Source organism: Acomys minous (assembly GCF_964271855.1).
Source record: "Acomys minous genome assembly, chromosome: 3".
Taxonomy (NCBI): Eukaryota; Metazoa; Chordata; class Mammalia; order Rodentia; family Muridae; genus Acomys; species Acomys minous.
The window spans coordinates 68,898,316-68,922,106 of NC_140485.1; the positions used below are offsets into that span (position 1 = coordinate 68,898,316).

The 23,791-nt window shown below is 53.5% G+C and overlaps 1 protein-coding gene across 6 annotated transcripts in view; it reads left to right on the forward strand.

The window, feature by feature from the left end:
* SULF2 (sulfatase 2) overlaps positions 1-23,791 on the forward strand; it is an 84,592-nt gene that overhangs the window by 52,618 nt on the left and 8,183 nt on the right. For all 6 annotated transcript variants that reach the window (XR_014777798.1, XM_084775071.1, XM_084775074.1 and 3 more), the window contains exons 4-12: positions 11,263-11,414; positions 12,000-12,169; positions 16,363-16,513; positions 18,184-18,359; positions 19,508-19,636; positions 20,888-20,944; positions 21,542-21,671; positions 22,462-22,666; positions 23,481-23,709. Coding sequence is in view for 5 of the 6 variants with exons in the window: in XM_084775071.1 (XP_084631197.1) it covers positions 11,263-11,414; positions 12,000-12,169; positions 16,363-16,513; positions 18,184-18,359; positions 19,508-19,636; positions 20,888-20,944; positions 21,542-21,671; positions 22,462-22,666; positions 23,481-23,709 (1,399 nt within the window). In the remaining variant the exon portion in view is untranslated. The remainder of the gene's footprint in view (positions 1-11,262; positions 11,415-11,999; positions 12,170-16,362; positions 16,514-18,183; positions 18,360-19,507; positions 19,637-20,887; positions 20,945-21,541; positions 21,672-22,461; positions 22,667-23,480; positions 23,710-23,791) is intronic.

A 23,791-nucleotide genomic window follows, 5' to 3' on the forward strand; every position in this document is an offset into this window, starting at 1 on the left:
ACTTTGCAGTGCTGACATACACTTGCTTTTGTTCAGGTGTGACAGGGAGCTGACAATGGGTTTTTCAGAGGGTGGTGGAACCAGATTGGTGGCTTCAGAAAGTGTCTCTGGCTACCATGGAGGAGGGACTGGAGGTTGGAAGGAAGAGGCAGGAGGGCTCGGGTGGGGACAGGCAGGGAGGGTCCTAGCTTGGACCTGTGCTGTAGACAGAGCTGCCAGGCTTCGGGGACAGCTTGAGGACTCCTAAAGAGCTTCAAGGTATGGCCCTCCTGACCACAGCACTGGGTGAGGAGCAGGCTGGGACAGATGGGAGGCCGTACTGAAACCTGCTCAGTGTCAAATGAATCAATTTGGAGGGAAATATGTGTGCACCAGACCCAGAGGGTCTGTGAAACCAGCAAAACATGCGCCGAGGCAGTGACAGCCGCAGCGAGAAGTTGGCGTGTGGGGCGATGGCCCCGCTCTGTTCCTTGGAGCCCTCTCGTGTGAAGTGGAGCAGTCTGGTTTTGGCAGGCTGGACTTTTGCGTGTTCCGCCTCATTTGTCGCTGACCTTCCCAGTTCCCCCGGGGAATGTTGTTTATTGTCGTTGGCTGGGTTCCTCCATCACCAGTCTAATAGATGCGTGTCTCTCCGGGCAGACGGCCTGACAGTATTTCCCCCTGTCCCAGGAGTCTCTAGGCCAAGACCAGTCACATCTGGCTTCAAACATTTTCAGTTCTTCAAAGACAAGTGCTCAGCTCCTCCGTACAGAAGAGTCAGGACCCTGATTTCTTTGGCGTTCTTCCCGTGAGCTGGCTGTGGCCACACAGGTGACTGTCCCGTGGTGTAGGTGCAGTCACCACGGCTTAGCGGGAAGCTCTTGCGGGAGGCCAGCTGAGTCTGCATGCTCTGAGTGGACACCAGGCCCTTCAGACTCCCAGGCCACACAATTCTTGACTGCGGGTCCAGTCTGAGTGTTGGCAGACGTGTTTGTGGTCCCCCTCGCCTCTGCCTACCAGTGCCAGGAGCACTGCTCACAGCGTGGCAGACAAAACTCCAACAGTGTCCCCAGGGAGGTAGAGCCACCCCTACTGGTCCTACCTACATTCATGGTGCTCCGCACACAAACTGCACTGGGTTGACAGATCCCCCTGCACCCCGTTCTTGTCATGTTGTATGTATATATATTACAGACACTAAAATAGGAAGCCTTTGGGATTTTGTTTTGGTTTGGTTTTCATTTTAGTTACACTGTGTATGTGTGTGTCATGACACATGGGTGGAGGACAGGGAACGCCCTGCAGATGTCCGTTCACTCCCTCCTCTACCACGTGCGTCCTGGAAATTTGAACTCAGGTCATCAGGGTTGGCAGAGGATGTCTTTACCCGCTGAGCCATCTCTCCAGCCCATAGACAGCCTTTGGACTAAGGTGCCTGCCCTTGCCCAGAGGCTGTGCAGTGCGGCCTGTGTGGCCTGACCACCTCGGTCAGCTCCATCCTGTCACTGCTGGCTCATCCTGGACCCAGCCTTGGCAGGTGCTGCGCTGGGGCCACAGTGCCCAGGACAGGCTTGTTGTCTCTGGGTCTCCATCTGTGGGGGAGGGGGAGAAACAATCAAACAGGGAAGCAAGGCCTCGCTGGGGCGGTCTCAGAGAACGCTGTGGAAAGAAGTGACCAGTGATGCAGAGGGAAAGGGGGAAGGCAGGGGCATCTTGGGTCAGGTGTCACGCTGAGAAGAGGCTGGTCCACGAGTGGACAGATGGGGTGTGGGTGTCCAAGGCAGAGGGAGGAACGTGTGCAGATAGATAGATAGATGTCTTGGGGTACATAAGTTAGAGGTCTGGGGCATCTGAACTCCGTGAGCCAAGTGCAAGTCAATGAAATAGCCAATGGTGGTGAGTTCAGGGGGGTCCATCTGGCTATTTGCAGATGATTGTAAGAGGAGATGAGGGTGGAGGTTGAAGTTCAGGCATGGGTGGGTGTGGGTATGTGAGCTCTCTCCTCTTCTCTTCTCTCTCCCTCCCTCCCTTCCCCCTCCCCCTCCCACTCCCTCCCCCTCAAGGGTCTTGTATGCATTTGAGACATGCATTCTACTAGCGAGCTGGACCCTCTAGTCCCTAAACATCTCCCTTTTTGGACTTTCTTGCCCAGTGGACTCTTCCCTTGAGTTCTGGACACAGGCTCAGGAGAGCCACCTGCAGGGCTCCGGAGACTTGGGTACAGCTCTTGATCAGTAGTCTCCCGGTAGCTCCTTAGGACCCAGCACCCTTTTCCGCTTTTAGGTCTCTGACCTCAAGGAGGGGGTATGACCTCTCCAGCCTTCCTAGGAACAGGAGGACATGTTGACTGACAGTGGCGACCTTGATGACTGAGGCACCAAAGTCGGGTGGCTGTGGCACTCCCAGGGTTACAAGAAAGGAAGGGAAGGAAGAGGAAACCCTGTGACTGTGGGTGTATTGGCTTCACAATATGGAAGGGAACTGCCACACACAAAAAATAAAGTGTTGAATGAAATGTCAGCGTGCGTAGTGTGAGTCAGCGGGTCCGCTCCAGAACACTGTGATTCCTTAGTGGTTATTTATCAGTTCTGTTGAATGTTCAATGTGGATAGAGATGGCGTGGGATCAGCCTGTGCCAAAATAGCTGTTGTCCTTGAACCATCCCTGTTGACAGCTCTACCCAGATGGTCATGGACCAGAGAGGGAGGAACCGTCTGTGTGCTGCAGGCTGAGCGAGCCCTCCAGGCAGCCCTGCAGCAGTCCGCAGGACATATCTGTCACCATTGCACCTTCCGCAGGTGCCTGACCTCTTGCATAACAGTGAACCTTAGTGCTCAGCCATCACTGCCAAACGGGGGTGATGCCCTCCGCATGGTGTCCAGCAAGGAGCTGGCAGGTCCAAAGTGCAGATGTGGTCACTCTGCAGGCTTGTCCTTGCCCATTCTGTCACATGCCACCTGCACCCCAGGGGGAGCAACACACACACACACACACACACAGTGTTCCCTGGGGCTGGAGAGATGCTTAGAAATGAAAGTGCTTGCTATCTTATCTGATCATGAGTTTGAATCCCCAGCACCCACAGGAAAAAGCCAAGTGGGATAACACATATCTAAACTAGCACTGGGAACACAGACAGGAAGATCCTTGAGCATGCTAGCTAGCCAGGCTAACCAACTGGTGTGCACAGTGAGCCAATCTAGGTCCAGTGAAAATCTGTCTCAAGGATAAGGAGAGAGCTAGGAGAATAAACCCCATGTCAGCCCCTGGCCTCCACATGCACACACACATACATGCACACACACACTCCTACACACACACACACACACCTGGGCTCCACATGCACACACATACACACACACCACCACAACAACAGAATGTGTCCTGAGATTCCCGTTTGTTTGTTGTCGCCGTCACCCTCATACCCACAGTGATGCCTTCCAGCCAGCTCACCGCTTTCCCCGGTCGCTGCAAGACACAGCTTTTCCAGACCACAAATACATCGTTATGAGGCAATTTGAGTTTGTTTCAGGGCTGGGAGAGATAACAGAAGGGCCTGGGCCTCCCATCAGGCGTCGAATGGCTCCCCAGCAGCCCTTAATGCAGACAAGTGGAGTGAGACAGCCAGGAGGGGAGGCGCTTGCCAGCCGAGCTGCTTGCTCCAAATGTCAGGCACTGGGCAGGGCAGAGCGGGGAAGGACTTGGGCCCGGTCCCTCACAAAGGAAGGTGAGCAGGCACACGGATTCACACATCTGGCATCAATTAGCGTAGGTACAAACGGGCAAGAAAGGAGCTGGTAGGGTGAGGAACAGATGTTTGTTGCGATGACGTTTGCAACTTTAGAAACTTGTAGCAACCTACATGAACAGTGAGCGAACAGCCGGCCTCCATCTCTGCAGGTCCAACCTCTGCATCCAACCCCTGCATCGGAAGGGCTGGGAGCAAAGCGCATCTGTGCTGGGCACAGCTAGGATTGTTTTCTTGTCATGATATCTCAGACAGGAGGGTGTGACAACTATCCACATAGCTTTATGTCAACTCGAGTGGTAGAAGGAACCCGGGGACCTGCTGAAGTGTCCTGGACTCTGTGTGTGGGTCTGCGGCCTAGCAAAGCTGTGTCTCATGGTGATCAGGGTTAGAATTAGCTTCCGGTATCCACAAGGCCCTGGAATCACTTGGAGACCTGAGGAGCCACGGTTAACGGGCACCCAGAGGGGAACCCTGGTATCGCCACTATAGATGGGGAGACTGGGGTGTCAAGAGATTGAAAGATCCGGGCACAGTGCCTCAGACTTGTAATTCCAGCACTCAAGGGGCTGAGGCAGGAGGACCAAGTGTTCTAAACCAGCCTGAGCTACAGAGCAAGACCCTATTTCTGGAAGCAAAGAAAGAATAAAAGATTTGCCAACAGCACACGGCTTTCAGTGCATAAGTGCATAAATGTATAAATTCCTTTAAGGGGAGGATTTGGGAGGTGATGGGTTTGTGAAGTTGTTAGGGTTTGTTTGTTTGCTGTTTTGGTGCGTGCTGCACACGTGCATGTGTGTAGAGGTCAGAGGTTAACTTCAGGAGCCCCCTCTCCTAGCACATGGGTCCCAAGGATTGAACTCAGTTGTCAGACTCGGTGACAAATGCTTTCACCCACTAAGACATCCTGTTTGGGTTTTGTTTTGTTTGTTTGTTTGTTTTGTTTTGTTTTTGTTTTTGGTTTGGTTTTACCTAAAAGGGCTGTCGCTTCCTTTGGGAAGCACAACACCCCCACAGACTCTGACAGTCGGTAAAGCTGTCTCTGGGTTCCTACGTCATGTATGCTCACTATTTTTACCATGCCCACTTTTCTTCACTGATGTCATTTAGGATTGCCCCCAGATACCAGTGGCATCTCAGGAACGGTGGCGACCCCCGCCCCCTGTGCATTTCTTATCTGCTGTGTTTTCCTGGAGTATTTTCTCTGTCACCGAGGAGCACTCTCTGATGACTGCTCTGTCACCGAGGAGCACTCTCTGATGACTGCTCTGTCACTGAGGAGCACTCTCTGATGACTGCTCTGTCACTGAGGAGCACTCTCTGATGACTGCTCTGTCACTGGGTGCGTGAGGTATCACTCACCACTGCTCACCTTGCTGTCCACCCAGGAACTGAATGGCTTGTGCAGCAATTGCGTCAACTGCAGACCGCGCAGCAAGGGGACACACCTGACCCTTGATCCTGATGTCTTGGCCACACAGTTTTGTTCTTTACATAACTTATTTATGCATTGTGGTGACGGGCTCCACCACGTAACGAAGGGCATTTGTAACCGAACCATGGCAGCTGGCACTTGTGCACCTCACCAGAGTCAGGAATTACAGGCCACGGTCAGGCCAGGGCGTACAAATCACTTCCCCACCCTAAGTGTGTAAGACCTGGACCTGGCTCACCGGACCAGCTTGCTGCGTACTCTTTCGGGGGAAGTCAGTCCGGCCCTGCTTCCTGGGAACAGGCATCAGCTTGCAGGTTGTCTCTGGCCTTTCCTGACCTGCCGTAGCCTTAATCTGCTGCCAAATTGTTCTACCGCAGCCCCAGCCCCCAGCCTCCTCCTCCCCTGTGCACTATCTCAGCCACCGTCACTCTGAGAGTACAAGTTTTCCAGCTCCAGCTACAATCTTGGCTCTCACTCCAGCGCTCTCTCTCTCTCTCTCTCTCTCTCTCTCTCTCTCTCTCTTGGCTGCAACTCCCAGCCCCCGGCCCACGCTAATCTGCTTCTCCCACCTCCAGTAGTGCCGGAATAACCATTTTAAAAACTGCCCTGGGGAAATCTAATCAAATGAGAGCGGAATCTAATTTGGTACTAAAAGCCTCTGACTGAAGCCCTGATTTCTGGGGCTTCGTGGAGCCTGGATAGTAATGAGGTCTTTCTGGGTTTCGTAAGGGTCCAGGACTGGAGAGAAGAGAGGGTGAAAGATGATGACAGCAGTTCTGATGCCCCCGGTACACTGGATGGATGGGCTGGGAAGAGCACTGTGCCCTGAGCCCGCTGGCCTGGCCAAGCACTGAGAGTTGCGAGCATTCGGAGCACTCCAGCGTCACCTTGGCCTCAATCTTTGGGGGTCCCCAGCTGGGAACCCAGAAGAGCTGGGAGGGAACCCAGTGCCACCATGGGATTCAGCCATCTTTCTCTGGTTCTCACTCACTTATCTGTACCGTGAGGTGCTGATTCACACTTCCTGAGCAAGCTGTGGTCTTGGGTTCCTTTTGGGGGCACGGCAAAGGCTGTGAACATATCCCAGGACACTATACATGAAATACAACATCTGGTGGGTGTGGACTCTGTAAGACTTTAGCCACTTTGCTGTTCATCGTAGCTTCTAAGAGCCGCAAGATCCAGCCTCTTTTCCTGTGACATCACCTCCTCCCTCCCTCTGTCCTTCTTGGATTCCTCAAATGTCCCAAATGTGTTCCTTCCACAGGACCTTTGTTTGTACTTGGCAGTTCCCCCTGCCTGACACAGTACCTCTCGCCCCCCCCCCCCCAGGCTGCCACACTATAAGTGGATACACTTCAAGCCTGTTCCCAACGGGTCACTTGGCTAGCTAGGCTGCATGTTCCCATAGCTACACAACCTTCTGAAACAGTGCCACCTGCTGGGGAATTGAGTGTTCAAACACCTGAGCCTGTGGGGCACACTTTAGACTCAAACCATAACATCACCTCAGGAGGTGCAGTCTGTACGTGACCAACAAGCTCTGAACATATATGACAAAGGGTGTTGAGTAGACCTGAAGCCATACATGTCCTGGGGCTGTTAACCTACATTCAGCAATTCCGTGTGGTGTCATTGTGGTTTTTATTGATAACTGGTTCTGGGTTATTTTGTTGTTTTGTTTTTGTTTTCAGAGACAGGGTTTCTCTGTGTAGCCTTGGCTGTCCTGGACTCCCTAGGTAGACCAGGCTGGCCTCAAACTCACAGAGATCCTTCTGCCTCCCCGAACCCCCCACCTCTAAGTGCTAGGATTAAAGGCATATGCCGTGGCGCCTCACTTTGGTTCTGTTTTCTTATTTCACTCTTTATGCTTCAGTGACTTCAAAGGGAAAAATTTCCCATCCTCGTGCATATATATATATTTGCATTAGTTGTAATTTTAAAAATTAAAAACTGTATTTAAATATATATATGTAAGTATATGCTATGTGTGTGCAATTGCCCACCATGGCCATAAGAGGGCGCCATATCTACTACAGTTGAAGTTACATGCAGTTGTGAGCCACCTGGCTTGGGTGCTGGGGATCAAACCTGGGTCCTCTGGAAGAGCAGCATGCTTTCACTAACTAGCATCTCTCCACTAGCATCCTAGTATTGGGGGGGGGCGTAGTGGTGGCGGTACCCTATTTGCCTTCTTCCTTCTTGAAAGAATGGTAATAGTGATGGAAGCCAACCTGTGTCTGGTAAAGACAATGTCGAAGGGCCTGGCTTCTTCTGATGTTGTTTGGACTTCCTGGCCATGTTCCAAGCTCCAGGTGAAACACACACACACACACACACACACACACACACACACACCATGCACTTACACTAAAAATTCCTTTTTTAAAAACTGCATCCCACTCCACAGCTCCCTCTTAAGGATAAGCCAAAATGCTGTGGGCTCCAGAGTTCCCAGTTTGTCCCGTCAAACCCACCAGTCATCTGTGCTAGTGGTCAGCAAACTATGGCCCACGTACCACATCCAGCCCTCTATCTGTTCTTGTAAATAAAGGTTTATTGGGACCCGGCCACATCCATTTGTTGATGCCTTTTCTGTGTCTGTTTTCTACAAGAGTAACTTTCGCAGAGCGTTAGCGCACTGTGGAAGGGCCCGCTGGCTGGCCCCCCGCTATGTGTGGGCTCTTCCCAAGCAGGAGAGGCAGCGGGGCGGGGAGTGGAGAGATAGGACGTTGAGGGAGTAGCCTGTGTCGGAAAAGTCACCTGCCATGAGGAGAGAGGTCACCAAGACACTGGGGATCATTAGATCTGGTTTGTGGCGGCTTTGATCCCTTACGGCCTTTTAAGCTCTCAGAGTGTGGTTTCAAAGAACCCAGAGATGCTCCAGGGCCTCATGACGGTAGAGGTTTTCCATAAGGTCACAGTTTCTCCTCTTGAACACCACTGACATTTTATTCTGGAAGGTTCTTTGTGACTGGGAGGCTGCCTCGGGTGTTGGAGGGAGGGGCATCCATCCAGCAGCCCTGGCGTCATCTGTTATAACACTAGCAGTACCACCTCTGTGAGTTGCCAGGGTTGTCTGGGGACAAGGGCAGCCTGGATGGAAGGGCCACTAAGGGAACTGAGCACTGCCAGGCGTCCTGACCTTGGCCCTAGGCAATCCTGGAAGTGACTTTGCCATGCTCTGGAGGAAGAGAAAGGCTGGCCTCCTGCTTCTCTCAGAGAGCATCTGTCAAATCTGCATGCCTCAGGTCTTAGTCACTCCTGTCAGCCAGCCAGGAATTTCCTGAGGCACCCACCGCCTAATCACATCTCATGCTAAATATCTGAAGTTCCTGGGACTCCCATGGTGCAACTGCCTCACGCACTCCCAACTTCACGCGCCCTGGCATGCACGCACGCACGCATGCACACACACACCAGGTTCTGCCTGCTCATCTCTCCATCTGCCCCCAGAAGGAACTTCCTTCCTGCTTTCACCCCTCTCTGGGGCCTAGATCATTCCCAGCAGTATTCTCTCTGCACCCCCTCATGAACGGCTGCCCATGGCCCTGCACTACTGTGGGGTCCTCAGAAGACATGTCTCTTTTGACCTGTACCTTCGGGACTCTGGAATCTGGCGGCCCAAGCTCCAAGGAGATGGTTCTATCCCTCAGCCACCTGCCAGGTCCCCAGAGAGCCCACTCTGTCGCAACCCTAACCTCTGAGCCAGCAGGTTGCCCTAGTTCTGTTCTCAAAGGTCCCCAACGGTGTCTTCTGGGCGCACAGGAACTCAGCTCCCTTCTGCCTTCCCCTGTAAGCATCCCCTCCCCCACCTCTTCATATCTTTTGTTTTGTTTTGTTTTGGTTTTTTTTTTTTTTTTTTTTTTTTGGACACAGAGTTTCTGGACTCACTTTGTAGACCAGGCTGGCCTCGAACTCACAGAGATCCGCCTGCTTCTGCCTCCCTGAGTGCTGGGGTTACAGGCGTGTGCCACCACGCCTGGCTCTCTCTTCATATCTTGAGTTTTGCACCAGCATCCACTGTGCACTAGCTGGCACAGGGCTCAGGTCCCGTCAGTGTGCTCTGGAGTTCTCCTCCCCTCCTACCACAGACCGTCAAGGTCCTATGCTGGCCTCCACAGTGGTGCAGTGACCTCGGTGTCACCGTGTGAAGATAGAGGACTAGGGTGTGACCTCTGTTGAAAACAGTCTGCCCCCCCGCCCCAATCCCCAGCGCTCCCCTCCTGATCGATGGACTGGTGTGATTTGTGTTAACAGCAGGCATCGTGGTCGACAAGCACAGACACAGAAGTGCGCAGTGGCCAGATGGCCGCTCCACAAAGGCCACCAGTGAGGCCTCTATGTTTCTGCAAGGGAGAAAGCAGACTGTAGTGCTAAAGCCCCCGCCTGCTCCCCCCCAGCCCCCTCCCACCTCGTCCCCTCCCTGCATCCAACACTGCTCAGCACCATAGATTTTTTTTTCTTTCTGCCTAGCTTTTGAATGTCATTAAATTAGAGCTTTTAAAAGCACCGCTGGAAATGGATATTTTAATATTTATTTGGAGTTTACCAAGCACGGCCCAGAGTAGATGGTAGGAACCAAACCTGGGTTCTCTGCAAGAACAGGATGTGCTCTTAACCTCTGAGCTGTCTCCAGCCATGTAAAGAGCCTTCCCGGTCTTGCTCTCGTACCGTTGGCATGGACCCACACGCTTGAACGGAGCGCGAGCCTGTGCCATTTTCTATTATAGAAATACATTCCGGAGTGTCATCTCCACGCCTTCCCACTAATGGCCTTGTTTCTATTTGCTTTCTGAGTGTGCCGCCGCCGCCCGTGTGTGCCATGATGAACAAGCGCTCGCTTTTTCCGTGGAGTAAATACTCAAGTTTCAAGTCGCTGGGTCAGAGCCCTGTGTTCAAGTTTTGCGGGTGGTGCCGAAGAGATTCCAAAGTGTTGTGCCAGCCGACCCACCCACACCCCAGTTGCTCCCCAGCCCCCCCAACTTCGGGGGAGCTGTCAATTTATCTGAGACTATGGAATATAGACTCAGGGTTCGGCAGAGCACCCATAAGCCTGACCAAGCGGTGTCTTGGTCACTGTTCTGTAGCGGGGAAGAGACACCATGACCAAGACAACTCTTATAAAAGGAAGGTATTTAAGTGAGGCTGGCTTACGGTTTTGGAGGCCTGCTGCCAGTGTCACGGCAGGGAGTAGCTGCGAGTTACATCTCGGTCCACGGGTCGCAGGGACAGGGGGACGAGACTGCGCCTGGCATGGCTTTTGAAACCTCAAAGCCCACTTGCAGCAACACACCTGCTCTGGCAAGGGCGCACACCCCCTAACCTTTCCAAGCACGCAACTCTGTGACCCTGTGGCACTGTTCTCACTCACGCCACCACAGGAACGGCTTGCCATTCTTCTCCCCAACGCACAGCAGCAGAAACAGCCTGTTTGCGTCCCACACTCACAGGCCACAAACCAGCATCCAGGATGCTCATCCATAGAGATCAGTGACTTGGTTGGTTGGTTGGTTGGTTGGTTAGTTTTTCAAGACAGGGTTACTCTGTGCAGCCCTGGCTGCCCTGGAACTCTCTCTGGAGACCAGGCTGGCCTTGAACTCAGCCTTCTGCCTCTGCCTCCCGAGTGCTGGGATTAAAGGTGTGTGCTACCACTGCCAGCTTGATAACTTAATTATTTTCCCCTAAGACAAGGTGTCTCTGTGTAGCCTTGGCTGTCCTGGACTCGCTTTGTAGATCAGGCTGGCCTCGAACTCACAGCCATCTGCCTCTGCCTCCCGAGTGCTGGGATGAAAGGCGTGCGCCACCACCGCCCTGCTAATTTTTAAAGGACATATTATCTGCTGTAAATTATTTTAGTTATTTCTATGGCCATATTTCAAAATTCCTTGATTTCCTCCTGTAGTCCTACTATACGTTTTATCTTGTACGTGTGAACGCGTGTGAAAAGAGGCCCTGGGCTCCCCCTCTTGCCACAGGGCAGAGGAGGGCGTTGGTTGGAGTCTGGCTGTGGCTGTTAGTCAGCATCATGTAGTGATGCCAAGGCCACGTCAGGCTGTCCCCTCACCACCTCTCACCTCTGCTCCCTGCTCCCTTGCAGCTTTCTTTGGAAAATACCTGAACGAGTACAACGGCTCCTACGTGCCGCCCGGCTGGAAGGAGTGGGTCGGACTCCTTAAAAATTCCCGCTTTTATAACTACACGCTCTGCCGGAATGGGGTGAAGGAAAGGCACGGCTCCGACTACTCCACGGTAAGCTGTGCACCCCCAACCCTCACTGCCGCAGCTGGGAGAGCCCTGCTCTTAGCTCACCTCCCAGGGTTGCAACGCATCCCCCAAGAGGCCCCCCTCACTGTTCACAGAGTGGGGACCAGTTTCAGTCCCTCCCACCGTGCTCCCCACTCTCCTACTCTGCTTTCCAACACCAAGCTTCATTCGGGTCTTGGTTCCTTTTCTGTCGTTGTGATGCCTTGACAAAAACAATGACCACATGCTGCCGTCAGGTCCCCTGTCAGGTCCCCTCGCCACCCAAACGTCCAGGAGCCCAGCCAGGGAATGGTGCCACCCACGGTGGACAAGTTTTCCTGCCTCCTTTAAAGCAATGGGGATAATCCCTGCCTCAGCCATGTCCTAGATTCTGTTAAGGTGACAGTGAACACTGTCATAGCGTGCTGTACTTGCGTATGTGCTGCCTACCCTGCCCTCAGCTCCTTGGAGGCAGTGATCAAGGTACGGTCATAGCTCTGTCCCTGAAGCCTAGCATGATGCAGGGCACACAGAGCGCATTCAGTCTAAATGCCCCACTCCTCACCATCCTCCTGTCTCTCCCTCCTCCAGGATTACCTCACGGATCTCATAACCAACGACAGCGTGAGCTTCTTCCGCACATCCAAGAAGATGTACCCACACAGGCCCGTGCTCATGGTCATCAGCCACGCCGCTCCCCATGGCCCCGAGGACTCAGCCCCCCAGTACTCACGCCTCTTCCCCAATGCGTCCCAGCACATGTAAGCCTCAGCCCTTGACATGGCAGAGTCGCCTCCACCAGGGATGGGAGGGGCAGGGCTTAGTGACAATGGGACAACAAATAGCCATGTGCCTGAGCCTTCCCTATACCCCTCCCGGTTAAAGAAGCCAAAAGCTACCCATCCATGCCAGCACGTGAGAGGGTCAAGAGTGCAAGGCCAACCTCAGCTACATAGACAGGCTAGCCTGAGGTACATGCAACCCTGTCTCAAAAAAACAAGTAAACACCAAGAGCAGGGAAATGGGGGAGCTAGCTGGAGAGATAGCTCAGTCTGTAAAACACAGAAAGATCCCAGAGACCAGCTCTGGGACACAGGCTAGCCAGCCTGGCTTAGCTCACAATGGAAGGTTCCTGAGTTGGGATCCGTGTCCTCAGACTCGGCGGCTTTGCACACCCGAGGTTCCTCTGTGAGCCTGTGTTTACATGCTACATTTAAACCCGTTCTTCTTGCATGGAGCCTGTCTGTGCTCTACCTGTTGCTGTGACGAAAGGAACTTGGGAAAGATTCGCTTTCGTTCCCAGTCTGAGGGTCCATGGCAGATGGTGGCCAGAGCAGAAGGCAGCTGGTCACAAAGCATCTGCAGTCGGGACACGGCTTTCTTTTTATTCAGCCCAGGACCCCAGCCTAGGGGATGGTGCTATTTCCCACGTCCGTGCAGGCCCGTCCCGCTTCAGTTAAATCTCTCTGGAAACACACTCCCAGTCCCTTGGTGACAGCAAACATGTATGTACAGGGGCCACAGCTCTACCAGCTACGGGGCTGTGGCAGGCTTTCAATCTTCATGGTGACCCTGGTGTGCCTGTTCTCTGTTGCCACCCAGCAAATGATTCCAAAGTTTAGTACCATTAAGCCACAAGCACACATGGCCTGACAACCCTGTGCTAGGAGCCTGGGGCGGTGACTGAGCTGGGGTCCCGACTCAGCTGGTTGGTTGCATGGAGCCTGGGGCGGTGACTGAGCTGGGGTCCCGATTCAGCTGGTTGGTTGCATGGAGCCTGGGGCGGTGACTGAGCTGGGGTTCCGACTCAGCTGGTTGGTTGCATGGAGCCTGGGGCAGAGAGAGAGAGCTAAGATCCTGACCCAGGTCTTAGTTCTTGTGCGAGTCTCTCCATAAGGCGATGCAGATAGGGCAAGAGTTCCAAGATGGATGCTGCCATCCTTTCTACCCAGTCGGGCTGGACACATCTATCACTGTGCCATCAGAGAAGCCTACGTAGGGGTGTGAAGACCAGGAAGAGGATCATCAGGGCCACCTTGGATGCTGTCACACGTAGTGTTCCCATGTTACAGATGAGGAAACACGGAGAGGTGATAGGTACCCGAGGTGACCCAGCTGCGAAACGCCAGAGCCAGGGTTCAACCCCAACCACCACTAGGCTTCTCATCTCACTGCCCATCCCCCACAAGTCCTCCGCCCAGCTCCCTAGTAAGGCTTTCTGGAAAGGTTTGCTTGGCTTGACACTACTTCAGGATCAGCAGTGACACTCAGAAACCCTTGCTGTGACATTCTGAGGTGACAAGGACAGGGCAATTTGAACTCCGCCTTAATATCCAGGGTGTTTAATTTTCATTACAGTCAGAATGCACCGCCCTCCCCCAGCTCAGCTCTAATTGCTTTGTGACAGTGTGAAGCACGCAGAAGGGACAACAGGGTTTGGTGACCTTCTGATCCCCGGGCTTCAGGGAGGAGCTGACAGAAAATAATGAACTGCATTTGCAGGGCAGCAGGCTACCCTCACATACAAGGACAAATAAGCGCCTGTCTGCCCAGCTCCCTGACACCCACTGCCCCCTTTCCCACAGTGGGAAGGCAACGGGCACTCCATCACCGGCCAGGGCCAGGCTCCTGACAGCCAGGTGTGTGATGTTTGACTGCCTGCTCCTGTACTGTCCCTTTGAAGTGAAATTACAGACTCTGACAATGAATAGCAACCCCCAGCTGCTTGCCCAGAGACTCCTCACGCTACCATGGGGGGGGGGGGGGGACTCTTGACCCTGGAAAACAGCTCCTAGGAGAGGCGGAAAAGGGGGCGGAGATCTGCATGGATGATGGAGTGCAGAGCCTCCAGGTAGATACCTCCCACCCTCAGCAAGCTTGGAGAGCACTACACAGCTAGTGGCAGCCCCTGTTCACTCCTCTCAATCCCCCCCCCCCCCCGGGCCCCACTCCCATGCAGACACACTTTCAGACACTGAAATATAGGCACACAGAAACATGGGCCACACAGCATATACCTGGAGACACACAAGCATACATGTTCAGACACATACATGGACTTATACAGATACATGCACACAAGTACGCATAGACGCTCCATACGTATGCAGACACATACAACAGGCACAAAAGAACTCACAGAGAAAAACATTGGTAAACACATTTAGACACACACACACACGCACGCACACACACAACCACGAATGCAAACAAACAATTATGCACAGGCACATATACACACAAACACAAAGACACACACAGATATGTAGATACACACATGACTAGGTGAACATACAAGTACAAAAGCTCACAGACGTGTGCACATACACCTGCCAGCCCTTAGCACATCTTCCAACATGTGACATCTGAGGGCAAGCCCTCCCAAGGCCTGTGAAGACGGGGGCTGTGCTGATAGACTGGGGTAGCCGGTCAGTATAAGGGGTCCCACTGGCTGATATGAGGGGGGGGTCACCTCATTGCATCACCTAGTGTAGGGAAAGGCCCTTTAGGGACACCCAGCCATCCCTCAGGTGTTTGGGGGAGCCCAGCCTAGGGCAGGTCACTAGCTGGCACTGAGGACCAGCTCTCCAGCCTCTGGCCCCATACAGCCTCCCAAAGTGAAAGGGTGATGGAGGTCCCTCACTAGCTCCCAGTGGCCACCTGCACCACCCTCTGGGAAAGATGCTCCCAGAAAAGAGAGATGTCAGCCTGACTCCTAGTGAAGTCAGGGACAGCCATCACATCCTGCTGTCTAAGCCTGGGTTACAGGAGTGGCTTCCCCATACTGCAGCCAAGCATGGCTCTGCCACCGCCCCAGCAGCCCCTTCTGGCTCCCTGAGAAGGAGGCTTGTTCCACACGCAGGTCATGCCCTAGGCCAGCCGCATGGGACACGGGCATTTCTCATAATCAAAGAACACGTGAGCTGGGAAGAATTTGGTGGCAGGAGGCTGCCAGGAGTCGGGAGCCTTGAGGCTCTGGCTTCCTCAGAGGCACACAGTGGCAGGTTCCTATCTGTCAGGAACTTGCTGACAGTGGTGCCATCTCCATATAAGACCCTTTGACATGTGACAGAGTGCTGGGGTTCCCAAGTGGGGCCAATGCCAGAGAGAACATTGGCTGTTCTGATGAGGAAACCTGTCCCTCCTCTGCCTCACACAGCCTCCCATCCCCCCTTCCAACACCACTCCGAGAAGTCTGTCTCAAGCAAGAAACACTCTCAGCTGTGCTTTTAGCTTTAGGGGTAGGGATGGGACCTGAGGGAACCAGGTGCTCATGTTTTGAGATCCAGCGGATGGTGGAGCAAGGCCTTCTTCCTGTGGTTAGGTTTTGGTTTTACAGTTTGGTTTTTGTTTTGTTTTCCCAGAGAGGGTCTCATTTGTGTTCAAGCAAGCCTTGAACCTGTGATCTTCCTGACCTAGTTTAAAGGGAGACAAACCACAAGTGGACGAATAGTTGTGACAAAGGGTCAAAAGCGTGTCTTGTGTCCCAGATGTGGACTTCCTCGGAGTGCGTGGGCCCTGCATGCACAACTGTGTGTGACATCCTTCTTTCTTGCTTTCTCGAACCAAGGTCGAATGCAAAGAGCTCACCTATCTGTGATCCCCTCTTCGCCAGAGGGTCAGCCATTTGTGTCCCCCAGGGCCGAGGGATAAATACCACGCACAGTGCAGGGAGGGGAACTTAGCTCCTGGCTCTGAGCTGGAACCTCTTTTAAAGGGTTGATGACTGAGCTCCGGAAAGTTCTCAAAGAAGGACTCATGCCAAGCTGCTGGCTTTCTGCACTTGGGGACTCAAGTTCACTCCATGCTCCGCCACCTCCATCTACACTTTATGTTGGAGGAGTGAGGAGATGGTGCTTAGTGGAGCCCCGAGTTTCAGTCGCCAGTCCACTTGCCCCCCAACTGCAGCAAGCTGCCCATGGCACTTTTCCTGACTGCCTGTGTTTGCCACCAGCACGCCGAGTTATAACTATGCGCCCAACCCAGACAAGCATTGGATCATGCGCTACACAGGACCCATGAAGCCCATCCACATGGAATTCACCAACATGCTGCAGCGCAAACGCCTACAGACCCTCATGTCTGTGGACGACTCCATGGAGACGGTAGGCCCTGCCCCTCAAGAACCTGAGTCAGAGGGCCAAGCACTATGTGGACCTGGGAAAGCAGGCTTAGAGCAACCCAGAGGAGGCCTCTGACTCCTGACATTTTCCCATGAGCCTATGCTTCTTGATGAAACCACTGCTTTTCTTTTCTTTTCTTTTTTTTCCCAGGCTGGCCTAGAACTCACTAAGTAGATAAACTGGCCTCCTGTCTCAGCCTCCAAGTTCTGGAATTACATCCAAAAGCCACCGTGCCCGTTGCTTCAGGTTTCTTTAAAAAACAAAACAAAGCCGGACATGGTGGCACACACCTTTAATCCCAGCACTTGGGAAGCAGAGGCTGTGAGTTCGAGGCCAGCCTGGTGTACAAAGTGAGTCCAGGACAGCCAAGGCTACACAGAGAAACCCTGTCTAGAAAAAACAAAAAACAAAACAAACACACAATTTCAGTAGCTTTGAGCTATAACTCAGGTGCCATTCAGTCCATTCAGTTAACGTGTAGGATGCAATGTGTGTGTTGTTTTGTTTTTAAGGCAGTCTAACATAGCTCAGGCTGGCCTAGCACTCACTATATTACTGAGGGGGACCTTGAATTCCTGATCCTCCTGCCTCAAACCTCCCAGGTGCTAAGATTACAGGTGTGCATCACATGGTTTATGTGCTGGCCTTGTGCCTGCTGGGCAAGCGCCCTGTCCAGCTAAGCCACATCCACAGCCCTCGCTGACTTACATCTACTCCAAGTTGTACAACCATTACCACTGTTTATTTTGAACAGTCTCATCATCCCCCATGGGGGGGGACACCTTCCCTCAGCTGTCACCCCGAGTCTCAGCAGATACTAAGCTCTTTCTGTCATTCTGGACATTTCGTGCAAATGGGTCATATGAAATACGGCCTTTTGGGACTGGCTTTCCCCCCCCTAAAGCACAATGTTGTCAGGGCTCACCCATAGTGAAGCATACGTCAGAATCCCCAGGACCCCGGGCTAGGGCGAGCTGACTCCCACAAGTTGTCCTGTGACTTTCACACAGGATTGGATGTGTTTGTGTGTATACACACACACACACACACATACACAGGAACGTACACACGCACTTCTTGTATTGAGGAATCATACTCCATTGTGTGGGCTAACAGCTCACTCACTAGGGATCCATAGCTATCTAAATTTAAATTAATTAAAATGCTATAAAACTCAGATTCCATTTCTTGGTCACACGAGACATATAGTTCATGAGCTCCATAGCCACACTGGGCAGTGCTGACTTTCATGGTCACCATCACAGGAAGTTCTGTCTCAGGTCACAAACTCCTGCTCAGGCCACATCTAGATTCATTCATTCATTCATTCGTTCATTCATAGATTCATTCATTCATTCATTTATCTGATGCCATTTATTAAGGGTTAGTGCAACTGGGACCCAGTTGGCACAGAGCAAAACAGCAAGATTCCCACCCGTGGAGCTTCCTTCTCAGTGTGGGGACTGTCCACAGACAAGGGGACAGATGTAAGGAACAGTGAGGAGGTGAGCAGGCTCAGAATCAGTCCAGTCCCACAGGCCTTGCAGAGAATTGGATTTACCCCATGGTGTGGAGGGGCGGTGAGACTGGAGGGATCCGGTTCCCTGCTCCTCGCCTTGGGTCAGCCACCTCACCTCTGGCCTCTGTTGCAGATTTACGACATGCTAGTGGAGACCGGTGAGTTGGAAAACACATACATCGTGTACACCGCCGACCACGGCTACCACATTGGCCAGTTTGGCCTGGTGAAGGGCAAGTCCATGCCTTATGAGTTCGACATCCGGGTCCCGTTCTATGTGAGGGGCCCCAACGTGGAAGCTGGCTCTCTGTAAGTGTGTCACCTGTCCCCATACCCCAGGTCCCAGGCTCACAGGAAAGCCTTGGATTTGACTTAATCTGAAGCTTAGCCTCAGTCCAAGCCATGCCCTCCCCCCCAGGGGCACAATTCCAGAACAGTTAAACCAGCCATTGTGTCACCCAGGGTGGACTCCATGGAGTCCTTTTTATACCCTTCAGAGGCAGAAGCCAGGAGCTGTGAGCTCCTGGTGAAAAACAGCCAGGTGGGGTTTTGTGCCAGGAAATACCAGAGCCTGGGTGTTCCCAGTGCGTGGGAAGGTGCTTCCCGAGCTGGGCTGTCACTCTGGTGGCTGTTGTGGAGAAATCTCAGACCTAAGCCGAGAGCCATCATCAGCTGAGCCTGCTCCCGGTGGCAGCACGGAGCAAGCTATCTACCTCCCTCCTACTCTTTCCTCGTGGACCACATGGGCCATGGCCCTCAGCTGTTTTCCTTGGCCTAACCTTTGAGATGGCAACCCTGGAGCAGAGATGAGAGAAAAGGCTGGCAGTCAGGGTGGCCTTGTCCCTGTCGCAGTTAGGATGTAGGGAAGACTAGAACTTGCACAGCAGACCTTCAAAGCCAGCAAGAGTGAGACAAAGAAAATTCCAGAGAGATGGGCTGAACATCTGTCCACATAACCACTGGAGTGGTTAACTGCCACCCTGTTGCTAGTTAACCATGGTCTGTGCGGGGCCACTGTCACACGGATGGCCACTGAGCCGATCACCCAGCAATCACTGACTAAGATATGATCCCAGAATCCCCAAGCACCCTGGCGTTGTCACCAGACTCCTTAATTAGAGCTAGAAGTGTCACCCAGCTGCCTGGAGGAAAGTCGTTCTGAGGAGAGGACAGCATTAGAGGCCATAGTGACTGTGCATGCCCAGCCAGTAAGAGGGTGGGCATGGGCCTAGAAGCAGAGGAGGTTAGTCTTAGAGCAGGTGACGTTGTCAGCTCAGTGCCTTGGTAAACAAAGGACAGTCCAGCTGGAGCTGGCCTCCATAAGTGTCAGAGTAGCAGGACGAAGGCTCCCTCACCTGCAGATGTACCTCCTCTTCACCTCCAGCTGCCTCTGTCCCAAGCTAAGCTGCCATCCAGGTGGCCCAGTTTCCACTCCCCCTGTCCCCCCCCCAACCCAGGAACCCCCACATCGTCCTCAACATTGACCTGGCCCCCACCATACTGGATATCGCCGGACTGGACATCCCTGCGGACATGGATGGGAAATCCATCCTCAAGCTACTGGACTCAGAGCGGCCAGTGAACCGGTGAGAACAGACCCAGGGAAGGGGGGTGGGCTCCCTAGCCAATGTGAACTCAACGGAAGCGTGGGGAACCGGAAAGGCCGCTAACATTTGGAACTAAGGATCTAGGTGCCCCACTGTAACCCATGAGAGAACAAAGAACCAGCCCGGTCTGGGATTCTGTCCTCCCATCTGGAAATGATAAGACAGCCTGAAGTAACAGTAGCAACTGTGTGATGGCAGGGGCACGGGGACTGCGCCATGTGCCGGGGATTCCAGCATGTTGGCCCTCACAGTAACCCAGCAAAGGGGACTTAAATTATCTGAATCCTAGAGAGGAAAGATGATGTCGGGGAATTCACTCTCGTGACAGCTATGGCTTTTATGGCCCTAGTGATGGGTGGTGTGGCGGTGACATGTTCCAGGTGTCCTAGGCAGCAGAAAGGAGCAGAGATTAGGGGCTGGGGTGGGGGTAGGGGCATGGTGTGGAGTTGAGATGAGGGTCCAGAAGGGCAAGAGTGACCCCTAGTGGCCACCACTGAAACTGCCCACTGGATAACAGGCTTGATGCTTGGTGCCATCCTTGGCCTTGCTCTGAGACCTTCCTGGCCTTTCCTCCCAGAGGGTCCAGCCCTGAGGTTCTGCATGTGGCTGGCTGCCCTGTAAGGCAGTAGATCCTCCGCCTGAGGGAGCTGGGAGAGTCTGAGATGTACATGTGCTGGGGGTGTGGGGACACAGGACACTTAGAATTGGGGCCAGAGTAGAATATTGTCTCTCAATGTCCCCATATGTGAAATGGAGAAGACAGCATGCTTTATATACACGGGCTCCAATTACACAAACCCTACCCCTGCAGATACTCATTAGCCCAGAAGAGGGCATTTAGGGGCCTAGGTTCCTGGGAGACCACCAAAATTGACACACATGCATGCCTACACACACACACACACACACACACACACACACACACACACGCATGCACACACACACACGCAGGCACACACACACACACACAGGCACACACACACACACACACACACACACACACGCACACGCAGGCACACGCAGGCACGCAGATGTCCATTAACTAGGTAACATCAACCCCAGAGAGGCATTCAGATCACATCTTGGAGAAGCTGCCCTGCCCCTGGGGTATTGGGACATTTCCAGGGTCCCACTGGCCATTGTCACCTGCCCCAAGGTCTGGGCACCTGTGCACAGGGCTAGGGGAGAGGGGACCTCGCAGATAGGAAGCTGGATCTGCTTGTTTCCTAGGTTCCACTTGAAGAAGAAGCTGAGGGTCTGGCGAGACTCCTTCCTGGTGGAGAGAGGGTGAGTGCTGGGCAGGGAGGCCCCTGTGAGGAGCGCCTGCAACTGCAGCCTGTAGGAGGCAGACTAGTGATGTCCTGGTGACAGGGAGACTCAAGAGGCTGTGTGTCCAAAGGCCTGGTCACAATTAGGTGGCTGATGCAGAATTCTAATCCGGGGCTGGAGAGATGGCTCAGTGTTAAAGTTAAGAGCACTGACTGCTCTTCCAGAGGTCCTGAGTTCAATTCCCAGCAAACACATAGTGCCTCACAACCATCTATAATGTGATCTGATGCCGTCTTCTAGCCTGAAGGTGGACATTGCAGGCAGAGTACTGTGTACATAATAGTAAATAAATAAATCTTAAAAAAAATAAAATATAAAAGAATTCTAATCCGAAGGCCACATGTCTCCTTTCAACGTATTTGCAGAGCCTAGGCAATGTCTTCATTGATCATTTAATTCCAACTCAGGCCATCTAGGACAACCAGACTTCCCATTAAAACCCCGGGTACTCTCGACAGCTAGACACACGTCCTCCATAGTAGGTCTCCATAGAGCTGTGTATGGAGGTACAGCAGGGCTCCCCGCCCAGTTCAATCAGCCCCACATCTCCCTCAGCAAACTGCTCCACAAGAGGGATGGTGACAAAGTGGATGCCCAGGAGGAGAACTTCCTGCCCAAGTACCAGCGCGTGAAGGATCTATGTCAGCGTGCCGAGTACCAGACAGCATGTGAACAGCTGGGCCAGGTGAGGAGAGGGCCTCGAGGGTGTGGTTCCCATGGTTACATGGGAGGCCCTGGTCCCTGTCAGAGTAGCAGTGACCTTGCACCCTTCCTGCAGGAAAGCACCAGCAGGCAGCTCAGGTGTTGGATGGCCTTGCCTTCCTGCTGACTTCTGTGGTATCCTCTTTGTGGCTGGCTTTCCATTTATGGGGGAATTAGGAAGCAGCTTTTAAGATTTCTTTTAAGAGCATCAATTACCAGAGAAATGCTAAATATAATCCTGGTTGTACCCAGGGAGAGCAAGGGCTGGCGTCCAGAGGAGGGTTTTCCAAGGTGGGCTGTGGAGAGTGGGGAGAGAGAGTTCACTGGGTGTGTGAGCCTCAGAAGGTAGAGAAACCGGAAGGCAGAAGTGAGAGAAGAAAGCGCCTGTGGGGGACACAGAACAAGCAGGAGTGGGGCTCCCCTGGCCCACATCAAAGGGTGTGAGGGCAGTAGGAAGCCGTGACACAAGAGACTCTGGCCACTGGGTGAGTGGACTAGAGAGGAGAGGGCAGGGTGAGCAAGACCTTGAAAAGCAGTCGAGGACACTGGGCTACATGCCCCAGCTCCAGCACACTTCCCACCCCAGCCGTGCTTTCTCTCCAAGTGGGGATCACGACACACCTCCTTCGTGCTGTAGTTTGAGTTGTGAACAGGAGAGAGGAGCAGGCACTTAGAGGTGTCAAGGGTTTGGCGTTTGCCAAGCTGACCATGGGCAGGGAGAGGAGAGGTGGGTGTGGCGGGCAGGATGCCTGAGGCCCTGCTGTGTCCCACAGAAGTGGCAGTGTGTGGAGGACGCTTCTGGGACGCTGAAGCTGCACAAGTGTAAGGGCCCCATGCGGTTCGGTGGCGGCGGTGGCAGCAGAGGCCTCTCCAACCTGGTGCCCAAGTACTACGGGCAGAGTAGAGAGGCCTGCAGCTGTGACAGCGGCGGGGACTACAAACTGGGCCTGGCCGGACGCCGCAAGCTCTTTAAGAAAAGTAAGTGTCACCGCAGTGGAGAAGCAGCCAGGGTTCAGGCCATGTGAACGGCCAAACAATTCTACAGATGCTTGTCTCCAGGCCTGGGTGTTGTCCTAGGAGCAAGGGACATGGCCAAACCCCTCACATGCCATCATTGGAGAGGGCAGCAGTGCTAGGACAGGCCACTAGGAGGCTGGGAGGAAGTGCGGACAAGACCAAAGCCAAGCACATGGGGCCAGCCAGGCACTGTTGGCTAGGTGCCCCCTTCCGGGTAAGCCCGATAGTCTGGAGAGGGCATCATCTCCCTGAAATGACCACTCTCATGGTGAGAGAAGCAGACAGTTGAGGGCCTGACAAGAAGCCAGGTGGCATGGACAGGCCTTAGTGTCAAAGGAGGAAGTGGTCAGGTCTGGATGTGACTTGAGGGACAAGCCACCGGACCATGCTGACAGCCTGCTTTCAGAGTCCACACTGGCAGACGCCCCTGTTCCCCAAATCCACCTGTGGCCCATATAAGTGGAGGTCAGAGGACATCTTGCAGAAGTTAGATCTCTCCTTTTACCACATGGACCGCAGGGATCGAACTCGGGTGTGAAAGCATCTTTTCCTGCAAGGCCATCTCACAGGCTCATCACTTGTTGCTGAGCCTGCTCGATGTAAGGATCTCCCCAGGACCTACTTCCAGGGACAGATCTCCCCAAGTCCACACGTCAACCAACACCCGAGACTCACACTTGGGGATCTCATCCCTACCTCGCTTGACGACCCAGAGGGGGTGCCTGGCCAGCCCATCCCAGCCTCTTTAACCTGTCATCCCCTCTGACAACCGCAGAGTACAAGACCAGCTATGCCCGTAACCGCTCCATCCGCTCCGTGGCCATTGAGGTGGATGGCGAGGTATACCATGTAGGCTTGGATAATGTGCCCCAGCCCCGTAACCTTACCAAGCGGTACTGGCCAGGGGCCCCCGAAGACCAGGATGACAAGGATGGTGGCAGCTTCAGTGGCACTGGCGGTCTTCCAGACTATTCTGCTCCCAACCCCATTAAAGTGACCCATCGGTGAGAGAGTTCGGGTGGAGGTTGGGGGTTATGGGATAGGCTGGGCCCCTCTTCACCCCTCAGGGACACTCATGACCCCCTT